The 13,110-nt window shown below is 35.6% G+C and overlaps 1 protein-coding gene across 7 annotated transcripts; it reads left to right on the top strand.

The window, feature by feature from the left end:
* Nucleotides 1-1,676: 1,676 nt before the first annotated feature.
* On the top strand, nucleotides 1,677-4,896 carry LOC140882463 (uncharacterized). Of its 7 annotated transcripts, XR_012150220.1 has the most exons (7): nucleotides 1,677-2,021; nucleotides 2,344-2,806; nucleotides 3,637-3,763; nucleotides 3,857-3,974; nucleotides 4,040-4,102; nucleotides 4,196-4,292; nucleotides 4,672-4,879. XR_012150220.1 is itself a non-coding variant. In XM_073288480.1 (6 exons), exons 3-6 carry the CDS (start codon nucleotides 3,828-3,830, stop codon nucleotides 4,689-4,691), a joined length of 327 nt encoding a protein of 108 aa, XP_073144581.1. In that variant the 5' UTR covers nucleotides 1,677-2,021; nucleotides 2,344-2,806; nucleotides 3,637-3,827; the 3' UTR covers nucleotides 4,692-4,886. The 7 variants fall into 7 exon arrangements, 2 of the variants coding, with proteins under 2 accessions (XP_073144581.1, XP_073144580.1); XR_012150219.1 differs by having other exon boundaries at nucleotides 3,637-3,700; nucleotides 3,857-4,102; nucleotides 4,672-4,878; XR_012150218.1 differs by having other exon boundaries at nucleotides 3,637-3,700; nucleotides 3,840-4,102; nucleotides 4,672-4,878.
* The last annotated feature ends 8,214 nt before the right edge of the window (nucleotides 4,897-13,110 follow it).

Below are 13,110 nucleotides of genomic sequence, written 5' to 3'. Positions count from 1 at the left end.
GGACTTGACCTATGTAGAGAGGCCTATTCGTATTATGGATCATAAGGATAAGGACATGTGGAATAAAGTAATTCCTCTAGTTTTATTTCATTGGCAGCGCCAAGGCACTGAAGAAGCCACTTGGGAGCTTGAGAGCAGGATGCGTCTAGAACATCCTGAGTTATTTTGATTTTATTGTCGTGTTGTATTCAGTAGTGAACTCTGTAAATATTTCATTTGAATAAAGAATATTTCTGCATGTTGTTTTACATTCAGTACTTAAGAAATAATTTCGAGGAAGAAATATCCTAAGTGGGGGAGAATGTAGTAGCCCGTACCCGAAATTAGTGATTAAGTGTTAATCAGTCCATTAAATCATGTTTGTTTAAGTTAAACGTGATTAAGGGAACTCTTAATGGATTACCGGAGTCCGAAAATAGACCTATAATGATCAGAAATGGTCCGGAGGGTCAAGTGGAACGGATGCAAAGTCCTAGGATCGGACGCAACGTTCGTGCCAGCAAGAATACGTCATTGCTTACGCACATGAAGTGACCAACAGACGCAACGATGGCGAACGGACGCAACGATGGAGGAACGAATGTTCCGTTCGATGTCTATAAATAAGGGTGCCGAGATTCATTTTCAGACGCACCAATAACCTCTTTTCTCTCGATTCCTTAGTCTTCTATCTTAGATATAGGGAATTCTAGTCGTCCCATTGGGAATCCGGAAAGGGCATAGCGATCCAGGCGTTGTAGCGGAGCTGTGGCCTAGTTTTGAGGCAAGCGACATTAACGGGCTGACGACGGACGCATGTATAGCTTTTGCTTCCTAAAAATATTTAGGAGTATGCAATAGCTTAGTTAAGGCTTTTAGAGCACTATAATGATATTAGTATCATTTCGCAGTGTAGTGCGGAGTTTCGGCGTGGACTTTGAGCCGGTAGAGCTTGCCTAGTATTTGAGGTACGAAAGTACTGTTCGAGATAACCTGACTGAGTATGCATATATTATGTGACTGCATGATTTATATTACATTATTTTATGTTGCATTCATTTACATATTTTGTTATCTCGTTTCAGATGTCTTTTAGTAGGGTTTTACCCTATCCTGTTAGTGGATGGACTTTCATCGATTTGGGTCCGAAGTATGCACTTGTATTTTGGTATATGAGCCACCTCCTGAAGCGACGGCACAGCGTGCTACATACCATGGCCCTACTACAACAAATTTTAGATTCAACGTCTAAAAGACAACGGTTTTGTGAAAAAATTGTTGTCTCTTGACCTTTTACAGCGGATTTATTAAAAAGCATTGTTGTTTGCCTTATTTTGATAAACAACTACAACAGATTATAGCCTACGACAACGGATTTTAAAATCTGTTGTCTATTAGCGTGTTTTTTATGGCCTACGACAATGGATTTTAAAATCCGTTGTCTATGAACGGGTATTTTTATAGCCTACGACAACGGATTTTTAAATCCGTTGTCTATGAGCGGGTATTTATATAGCCTACGACAACGGATTTTAAATTTCGTTGTCTATTAACAGTTATTTTTATAGCCTATGACAACGGATTTTAATCTACTACAAAAGTTTTATTATTTTGTGTTATAATAGAATTAAAATTTTCTTTATTTTTTTTAAATATATTAGTTAACACTTGAATTTTAATGGAACAAATCACAGACCTAAGATTTCTTCCCTCTCCTCTCTTCACAGGCTTCTTTCATCGTTGCTCGCTCTCACGATCGATTCTTCGATTACCAAACCCTAGCCGCCCACTTCGCTTACCACCTCGTCGCCGCAGCACTCTAGCCCAGTAGTCACCACCACTTTGCCACCGCAGCACTCCAGCCCGCTAGCTTAGATTCCAGATGTTGCTAGCTAACCCTCGGTCACTTTATCTAATCTTTCTCCTCCCTCTTTCTGCTCTCTCAGATCTGTTCATCCCCAAATATTCATGCCCTAAAATTTGAGTTCTTTTTCATGCGATCGAAGTGTTTTCGAGATTCGATTCTATGCGCTTCTTCTTTGGTGAGTTGAGCGTCGATTTTCCGTTTATTCTTTGTGTTTTAGTGTGAATTAAAGTTTTTTTTGCTTTCGATTTACCATTTTTGTTGGTTTAATTTGGTGATTTGAGGATCTGGTCAATAAATTTTGTTTCTCTGATGTATTCTGGTGCGATGTTTGGTTCATTAATTGATTTGGTGGTGTGTGTGACTCCAAACATATGAATTAGATGACACTGCAACTTTTTAGTTGCCAAGTGTTCTTCGCTGGATTATATCTTTGTGTTTTGATTTTTGGACGAGTGCTGATTATCACTGTTGCTTTTTTTTGTTGTTTTCTTTCTTAGATCATTTATGGCATGATACGTGTTTATGTGGGCTGATGAGCTGCATTCGATCCAATCAAAATCCTGTGAAGAACATAAAACAGATAATAGAACTTGGCCTTTTGGTTTTCTCGTTTCACTCCTTATCGCTCTCATCATCAATTACCAAACCCTAGCCACCATAACCCTCTAGCCGACTTCAAATCGAGAGCGGTTGCAGAAAGAGGAGAGCCGCGGCAACGAAAACCATGTCTCTGCCATTAAAACCTACAGATCTAAGATCGAATCCGAGCTCGCATCTATCTGCCATGGAATTCTGAAGCTACTCGACTCCAAACTCATCGAATCCACTGCTAACAGCGATTCCAAGGTCTTTTACTTTAAGATGAAAGGAAATTATCATCGTTACGAGGCGGAGTTTAAGATTGGAGCCGGCCGAAAAGAAGCCGCGGAGAACACACTGTCTGCTTATCAAGCGGCTCAGGTTAATCCTCTTTTCTCATTACCAAATGTTAAATAAAAAAGAATACTCAGGAAGGATTAATATGTACCAGGTAATACGTTCCCGATTTTATCAGTGCTGTTCTTGTCCCTATGATTGTTAGCAAACAGTCTGGTGTGGTGTCGTTTTTGAACAATGATAAAAGTCACTGGAGGTTTGTAGTTTGGATCCAGTGTCGCACATGCCTGCAAGAAATTTCTTGCTAATTAGAGGCTGTGAACATATTATTGAAGCAACATGTTATGCAGTAAGTTCAGGCTGAGGAATTAAGATGGTGAAACCCCCTCACGGACCTTTCGAATTGCATCCAACTCGAACAATAGCACTTGATATTGCCCTTCACTTACACCATCCCTGTTCATTATCTTTTACTAATTAGTATAATGTGTAATTAAGATTGTCCATCATGCACTATAATGCATAATTAAGATTGTCCATCATGCACTGTCACTTCACAAACATGCACTGTCACTTGTGGTTTAATAAGTGCTCTAGGTGTTTTAATTCGACAAGTACGTTTCCTATACTAAATCTGCTGTAGTTTATTGTTGGTGTTAGCTTTTTGCTTTCTTTCTTTAGTTTACGTGGAAATCTGTGATTAATTGCCATTCTTTGAGAAAATTATTTAGTTTCATTTTTTGATTTGACAAACGTTAGGCATGGCTTGAGAAATCATACTTGTATGATATGGAAACTGTTCCAAGAACCTATGTTTATTGTTGTGGTCTGGCATGGCTTGAGTAATCATACTTGTATGATATGAGAACTGTGCCGAAAACTCAAGTTTTATGTTGTGGACTGTGGTCTTGTAGATTTCTCATATTGCATCAGGAGAAGGATGGCCTCTGATCAATGACTGTTCGGCGAACATAACATGTAGGATTTTCAAGTTTTTACCTATTGGCTCGTATGATTAGTTTAATAAGTGAGATATAAACGGTATGTTTGTGAATTTTTTTGCATCACCTATCACTCATGAATAATTGTTTTCCCCCATTGGGATATGATCTTCAAGTTTTCTGCTACGGACAGTTGGTTTTGGCATCTAGATTTGGTTGTGGGATCCGTTCTACTTGTGTCATCAACTCAGTTCTTGCTATTGAAGATATGGCCAGATTTTGCAAAGTCTAGTGAAACAGCTAAGCAGCTGGTATATCTATTCATCTTCAATTCTTCATTGTCTTGTATGTTGTCTTTAATACTATTTAGTCTTAGGTTCTTACATCCTTGGAACCTCTGGATTACTTAGTTGTGGCATTTCTCCCTGGAAAAAGTGAGGTAAATCTTTGTTTCCCATATCGGCATTTTTCGACATTATGTTATCATAGAAACCCTGTTAAAAGTCGACATTTCTTGATGTGGATTGAGCAGGAACTTCTTTTCCGTGGTGCGCTATTACCACTTTTTGGGATAAACTGGACGAGTATACTTGCAGTTGCTGCCTTATTCGGCGTATTACACTTGGGAGGTGGTCGAAATTACTCCTTTGCAATTTTGTACATCTCATCATAGTCATCTCTATCCCATTCGGCCATGCCTATTTGTAGCATTCCCATGTTTAATATTGTAGTTTTTCTCAGGGCAACATTTGTTGGGCTTGTGTATGGTTATGCAGCGGTTTTAACTTCGAGTGCCACGGTGCTTTTTTGATGGGTTTTTATTGTATATTATTATGTTATTGCATCACTTTGACAATCCATCAGTATATAAGAAATCACTGGAAGGGACTTGGGAGGGCAGCCAATATCTTTGATGATAATGTGAATTTTTGTTGGTTTAGCAACATAAAATTGATCCCTTACAAAGATCATATGATTGCCTGTTGCTAATGTACTCTTTTATTTCAGGTATCGCATTCTCTTTATGATGGGGTGATATATTTGAATAGGCATCACATAAGACAGTTGAAAGAACAGCGGAGAGACAAAGCTTCGAGATTGAGAAAACGAGTTTTGAAGAAGGCTGTAATGAGGCAAGACGTCGGATACTTCGATTTGCAGTGTGTATTGAATTAGAATTTTAATTTCAAGTGATTTGTAATACTAAAAAAATTATATATTAAATTTTATTTATGAAATTTTAAATTTTGGATTATTTATAATATTAGAATTTATATAAAAAACTTTATTTTTTTTTGTTTTTTATATAGAAAACGACAACGGATAAAATCCGTTGTCGTAGGGGGTTTAAAACCGTTGTAACTAATGGTGTTGTTAAAACTACGCCCCTACGACAACGGATTTATCCGTTGTCGTTCTTCTCAAAGACAACGGATAAAATCTGTTGTCTTTGAGGGCAACGACAACGGATTTATCCGTTGTCGTTGATCCGTTGTATTTGAGGGAAACGACAACGGATTTTATCCGTGTGTATCCATTGTCGTACACACAAATCTGTTGTCTTTGATGGAAACGACAATGGATTTTATCCGTTGTCGTAGGTGCGCAGTTTTGACAACACCATCAGTTACAACGCTTTTAGACCCCCTACGACAACGGATAAAATCCGTTGTCTTTTAGCGTTTTTCTTGTAGTGCCCAGTCTGTCTTTGTCATTTGTTCCTTGGCCTCTAGTCAGTAGATGGTACACTTGCATGCATGTATACTCATACTCTTGTGCTGAGCGTTTTATGCTCACGTCTCGTACTTTGTATCTTGAAACCCTATTCCATGGGGAAGGATTGCAATTGGATGAGGCAGGTGGATCCAAGACGGGCTAGGCAGTGGTTGACCAGCTGGAGCTTTGCCTAGGGTCTTATTTTATTGTATTGGGTTGATACAGTACTCGATTTGGTTGTTTAACTATTTGGATAATTACAGATTCATTTTCTTGGGATTGTATATTCTTATTGCTTCCGCAGTTTAATTCTGTTTATTTAAGTTACTTGCAAGCCTAAGTTTCTGATTAGTAGGTGATCTCGGTAAGGGTCACTACATCCACGATCTTTGGAGCAGTTCAACCGGTAAGTATTCTCTGCCATGCACGTCATCCATAGCTTTGATCGTAAAGCGCATCCTTGTCTTCCACAAAGCATAATTCGTGCCATCAAGAACTGAAGGTTTCAAAAATGAGTTTGGAGTAGTAGATGAGTCCATATTATTCCCTGAAAATAATAAACAAATCAGGATCAGTTCTTAGTGTATCAAGAATATGGTTCTGATACCACTTGTAAGGGATAATCGATTGCACATAAAACAGAGTTAGATGTTGTCACTAGGTGTTGGCACAATCTTCAATAACATCTCGATTAACATGCAACGGAAAATAATAAAAGCGTGTATAAAATAAATAAGCAACCAAATAAATAGACTCAGATATTTAAGGGCAAAACTTTTACTAGAAAACAATCAAAGAGTTTAAAAAACCCTAAAACTAGTGAATTATTGTAAAATCAATTTTCTCAAAACAAGTGAAAAAATAAAGAATAAAACATCTCCTAAAAATTATATGCAAGATAGAATAAAGAAAAGAAAATAAGAAGATGAATCCTTGATGCCGAACACACGAGAGCAACACTCTTCGTTCTTCTATTCTCTCAAACCTTCAACGGCAATCAAGTAAACACGACCAAAACGAGCTTCAGAAAATCTTCAAAACTTTCTTAATTTGCACGTACAGAGCTCTCGTGGTCGTTCTCTCTCTTTCACGCCTTCTTCATATAAATAGCGAGAATCCTTTTCATCCTTGTTTCCTTGTAGGCGTAGGATTCTTATTGATTTGAACCAATCAAATCTACAAAGATAAGAAAGAGATCAATTAAATATGAGATAATTAAATATTATGATAAACTCAATCAATTCTCTAATCTAACTAAATAAGGAAATAAATAATTGTAAGTTTTATCCTCAAGAAACTTCAACTCCAAGAAAGACAAAAGACTTTAAATATATCTTTTTAAGCTTAAAGAATTTTGTAAGAATAAATATTCTTTTCACATATTGCTGATAACATATCTACGATATTTATTATATATACTAGTGATCGCAGAGCATGTGCAATATAATATATATTAGCGATCGTGACACATGATTTTCATATGCTTGATAATTGGATATATAAATTAGAGAGAAGTTATAAAAAATTTTTGTAAATAATTTAATAGGGATTGATAAATTATGAAATTTGAAAAAAGAGATAAAGATAAAAGGACATAAGACTGTTAGAGAAAAACGAGAATAATTTAGTCATTTAAGATCTAACAAAAAGAGGTGTGTGTTAAATTTAGGGTTAAAATGAGAAGAAGTTTTGGTGTGATTTGACACATTAAAATCGGTTAGTCTAAGGGATTGAACTATTATGATATAATATAGATATATATGAATATGTATATTTCAATATAAAATAAATCACTCACGTGCATCGCACGTGCACCTACCTAGTTTTGTAAATATATGATGATTTCCTTGCTTTTATTTGTGACTTGATGATACTGCATGGAAGCAGACTATACAAAAAGCACAGTGTTTGTTGCAGCATCAAGTGATCAAGTATACTGTATTCAGAACTAAATTTTCTGTATGACATCAATCAAGACAATTTATGGTAATTTGAAGATGCTCGTTGGTTATCAATTGCTTAAGTATTTGGGAGATGTCTAATGAAATTGACTTGCTAGGTTTTAACTTTTTGAACATTTAGGATAAAAATTTGTCTCATTGTCCTGAGTTCAAAAAACATGATTGTGCTACTGTTGTCTCAGTCTTATTGACAATTTGTCATACTGCATGAGAGTGGAACAACAGATGATATTTTTCATTTCTAAAGTTTTTCTTTCTCTGATCCGGGATGCATCAATATATCGCCGCTCTCACTGGAATTATGAAGCTTTCATTATTTTTTTGAGCCTCTTATTTACATCAGTCTACAAATTACCTAGGAATATGTGTGAATTTTCGTTATTAAGGGATATGTGATCTTTTTTGAATTGTTAACCCGTACAAATGATTTTTCTAATGTGTTTGAAATGAAAATTGATATATGTTTTGGATTGAAACTATAATTTGATTGTCTTAATTTTTTTCGATCCAGAACAATATAGGAATCATTTGAATAATCAACATCAATTTATTGAAGCAAACTTTTGCCCAACGATCAGGTTCAAACCTGATATATGTTTCTCTTACGCCTTCATAAATTCTTGGGTACGTACACTTCCTGGTTGATGGATCGGACTTCTTATGCCTTAAAAAATTCTTGATATAAACTCTCCTTGGTTGATGAAAGGAGGTTATTGAAGTTTAGTGTTTTCTCTCCTTCAACATGTTTATATAAGATATATATTTTTAGTGGGTATTTTACTTCTAGGATTGTTTATATGATGTATGACCAGTATCCACTTTTTTAGTTACTTTGGTTTTTCTATTGTATGATGATGATGTTGTTTTGTTTTGTGTTTTTAAATGTGGATTTCAATTGAATATAAATTGATTTTAGGTGCGCTTTTCTTACAATGTTAATTTATGTAAAAATTTTCTTAATTTCAATCATTTTGTTAATGGATAACACCACGATAGAGATTATATAGGTTATTGATTTACTCATGTATTATGCTATGCACCGATTCGTATGCTTCATATATTACGTTACATACGCAACGTATGTGCCCCATCCGCTAGTATTTATAATTAAAGAATCTAAAATGGTAATAAAAAATTAACAAAATCATAGTACTCAACAAAAGAAGAAAAAATAAAAAAGGAGACATTCCTTGATCATATATGTAAGACTCAAGAAGCTCTCCCATCACCATGATTTGGCACAACGTATTTGAAATAAAACTTGTAAGAGTAAAAACTGATCTAGGAACAAAAACCTTCAATACATGATATTTTAATGCATAACATTGCAGCCAACAATGAGAAGAATAATAAGGTGCGTGAAAAAATTATAGGAGTTGAATACCTCAATAAAGTATATTTATTGAAGATGAATAGACACAATTCAATTTAATTTTGTTGGGTAACAAGGGAACCTATAGCTACTATTCGTAGATGTGCATGGGATAAATCTTTGAGTTGAACGCAATATCTTGCAAACGACGTCCACAAGGTAAATTGAAGATGTTGGTAGAAAACATGTGACGATTGGTCAAAAGTACACCTATTCCACTAACTTTTACACTCTCTGAGGGACGGTGATATAAATCTGTTTGGCCCAAAAATAAAAAGTTATTTTCTCAGCCCATTATAAGAGTTCCTCCGGCCCAGTTCCTGAATTCAAGAAGCCCAACCAGCAAGCCCATCATAAATAAAGGGAAGATCATGGCTGGGTAAAAATGGGAAGCAAATGGGAATGAAAATTAAGGACTTTGACCAAGTCAATACAAATAATGTGAGAAATAAGAAGAAACGTGGCCCACTATGTGGAAAAGGGTAGTGGGTGGTTATTCAATTTCCAAGGCAAAACCATCGGCACGAGCATTTGGGAACAGGGGATCAATCACACAAATCCAAAACAACTCCAAAAGTTGCTCTCGATTTTACAGTACTTTTTCTGCAGATTTTCATACTTTCATCTTTGTTTCATGTTTTCAGAAATTTCCAGTGTACATTTTAGTTCATATTGTTGAGTTCCTCGAACATTCCAGCACCATGTTTTTATGGCAAACACTTGTCATTTTCAAATTTTCAGTAGCATAGTTAGACTTTCTATGGCTATTAAGAATTTTTCTTCACAATTTCTTATGTTCTTTGGCATATAACCGGTGGAATTAAGACCGACGATGAAACTGGGGCTCACATTCGCTTGATTTTAGAAGTTAGATTTTATTTTTCATTTTTATTTCATTTCGGCACTCACGTGCCTGGCACGCCTGCGCAACACACATAATTCGCCAATTTTTATGTGCAAACATAATTTTGGCACGTCCAGTGGGACCAATGACGTCGAAGACCAAAGGAAGCATTAACGAAGGTGGTGACGATTTTTCTACACAGGAAGAAGAGTCCGAGGAACCACCAGAACATTATGGATCAGAAAGTGCTAGGATCTATTCAGTTCATCTCGATTCCATCTGCTCTAAGGAACTGAAGATTATGGAAATCATGTTGAACACCATGGGACGCATGTTAGAGGCGAGTAAAATGATGTTAACCACCATGAATTACACCAGAGAGGAGATGAGGAAGATCAAATCAAGTTGGAGTTCCCCAGCAAGCGATACCCACCGCTTGGTAAATCCCAATCAAGAAAATTGTAAGGCCCGAAAATATTAAATTATTAATAATGGGATTTGAGAATTAAATTCCATATTATGGGCTAATATTGATTTGAGAAGTTATGGACATGATAGATTTAATTTTCGAGCCGAAAATATTTAATTTGAGAATTTACGGATTTTGAGAATTAAATCCCAATTTGAATATTTATGAGATTTAAGATTAAATTCCATGTTTCGGGAATTAAAGAAGATTAATTTTGAAGATACAACCCGATCAGGGACTGATTTGCAAATATCGAAGTTGCAAAGGCTAAAGTGCAAAAGGCCAAGATTATTTAATTAATCCAAATTTATTTAATTTTAATCCAAGTATATTTAATTTGAGAATATTTAGAGTTTCGATTTTAATTCTAATATTCTTAAATTATTTTGGATTGAAATTGAATTAAAAAGAAGGCCGAGGACTGAATTGCAATTAATGAAGACTTAAGAGACTAAATTGCAATTTATGCAATACATATCTGATTTTAATTAGATTATCAACATGTACACGTGCTTATGTTGTATAAAATTCAGAAAAGTGAAGAAATGAACAGAGGAGACGAAGCTTTTCCCTTTTCCTTTGAATTCGATTTGTTCAAATCGCCGTAACTTTTGATCCGATTGTCCGATTTCAATTCCGAAAGATGTTCTGGAATCCTTGCAACGAGGCCTTCAATTTGATGTAAGTTTCAGATTGTTTTGGCATGGTTTAAGAATCGGAATTTGGCAGAGATCAGTACTTTTGTTATAGATGCATGTTCTTTAACTTGTACGTGCTTTGATATTGAGGATGAATTGAGAACTTGAGGTTATATGAATTGATGAATATTTTAGCATGTTTTTGGCTTGTTTATGGAAGATTATAGCTGCTGATAAGAGCATTATGAATTATATGTAGTGATTAGAAGTTGATAAGAAGTTAATAATGAATTAGATACCGAGTCGGTTCCCGATTTTCAATCGCTATGCCGCCAGTTGATGTTTTGACATCGTTTTGATAGCCTATAACTGAGTTGAGATAGTTTTTTAGATGTTATGAATGTTATGACATTTTTATTTCTCGATTTCAGTTGAGTTTCTAAGGCTAACGATTCACGACTCCGAGTTGTACTGAATAAGAAGAAGTTGAAGTTTGAAATGATGTTGATTGAATCAATATTGATGATTTTGATTCAATTCTGAAATGATTGAATAGAATGAAGTTTGATATGCATGTTTTGATGATATGTTTCAGAGTTTAATAGGATACTATTGACTTAAGAACCTCAACTTGAAACCGAAGAAGAAGTGATCAAGATTGAAGTGAATTTGATTAAAGATTGATTGATGTTTGAATGATCAAATTTTTTGTAAGAGTTGTGGTACTTCCTATCCAGATGTGGAACATGACAAACTCGAGGATGATAGGTATAAGATGACATCGAGAGTCAGGGATTCGATACTCGAGAATGATGATTCTTGAGTTATCCCGAACAAATCACATACTTGTTTAAATACTTGTTCTTGAGGTAGAAGTTATGTTATTTTCGATCCATCACAGGTAGTGGATCTTTATTGCTTTTGATATGATTGTATATTGAATTGATTCTATGCCAAGGTTGCGGTTAACCTTATTTTCTAGCCCGGAATGGCTACGATAGATGGATATCCATGTCAAGATCGGTTACGAATCTTGATGGAAATGAAGTGATAAGAATCAATTCTTGAGATAAGCGCGCAATATAAATTGAAGTCTTGATTTGAAGTTTGAGTTGATATATGCGTTATTTTAACTCTATTCTTGAATTGACATGTTTAGAGTTGATATGAATTTTATTTAACGCATTTATATGTCGATTATACTAAGAATGATTTCTCACCGGAGTTTATCCGGCTGTTGTCTTGTTTTGTATGTGTGCATGACAACAGAGAGGGCAGAAGCTGATCAACGACGTTATTGACAGCTGGGAGAGAGAGTCTAGCATGTGAGAACTCGGGTTGTAGATGAAGTTTTGAGATCTAGAAGCATCAAACCTTAGAACTTGTTGGTTTTGAAATGAATGTATGAACTTGAGATAGTTTATGTTGTTTATCGTTATTTAGAGACTTTTCGATGTAACAAATGCATGTATAGATGCTTGAGATCTTGTTTATGTTTATATTCATGATTTGGATCTTATATATCATGTTTTAGACTTGAGTTGGATAGATTGAAAGGATCAAGTTGTTGACAAAAGATCAGAGCAGATTTTTCTGCCCAGGATTCGCCCGAGCGGCAGAAAATTACAGCCCGGGCGCACCGGGGCTCAGCCTACTATTTAGGAAAAAAATAGGGGCGCCCGGGCGGCTGTTTTTAACCGCCCGGGCGCACCCTTCCTTTGAAAAAAAAAAAAATTTTGTTTGATCCTTATTCTTTCCTTATTAGATTAATTATGTTTATTCATTAATTGCCCCATAAGATTTGAGATTAGCAACCCGAGGTCCCCACAACAGGTGGTATCAGAGCGTAGGTTCTGAACTGAGATAGAAGTTGAGCGGGGAAGAGTGAGTCACATGCATTTTTAGTATTGCATGATTATGCAGTATTTGATTCGATGATTTGATAAAAGGCATGTGCTCGTGATCTACCTTTGAAATTGAATTGATTAATTTACTGATTTGTAAATTTTCAAATTCTTATCGATGTTATTATAAGAATTTCCCCGGGTGATGTAAGCACCCAGAATCGAAGAGAACGGTGTTCTTTGGGTGACGTAAGCACCCCAGACTGACAGAGTTGTATGGCCAGACTGAATAGAATGGTATGGCAAGATTGAACAGAACTGTATTATTGCTCAGCTGAATGAAGTATCTCTGATTGAACAAAACAGAATATCAGCGAATGAATAGAGGTATTGCAGGTAGAAGTTGTTCTGAAGACCTAATGTTCGGATATCTGAAAGATACCGATGAATGATGTATCAGATTGACTGTCTACCATCTTCTAGACCTAGCAACCAACTGATAGATTTTGACGAAGAAATTCAGACAAAATAGATGTATATTTATTTGTTGGTAAGTTCTTAGAATATAGTTTTATTAATGTTTCTTTGCCACAACAGATAGAA

Source organism: Henckelia pumila, chromosome 2 (assembly GCF_033568475.1).
Source record: "Henckelia pumila isolate YLH828 chromosome 2, ASM3356847v2, whole genome shotgun sequence".
In the NCBI taxonomy this organism is placed as follows: domain Eukaryota; kingdom Viridiplantae; phylum Streptophyta; class Magnoliopsida; order Lamiales; family Gesneriaceae; genus Henckelia; species Henckelia pumila.
Note: the sequence above shows the minus strand (reverse complement) of the source record. Positions and strands in the feature narration are given on the sequence as shown.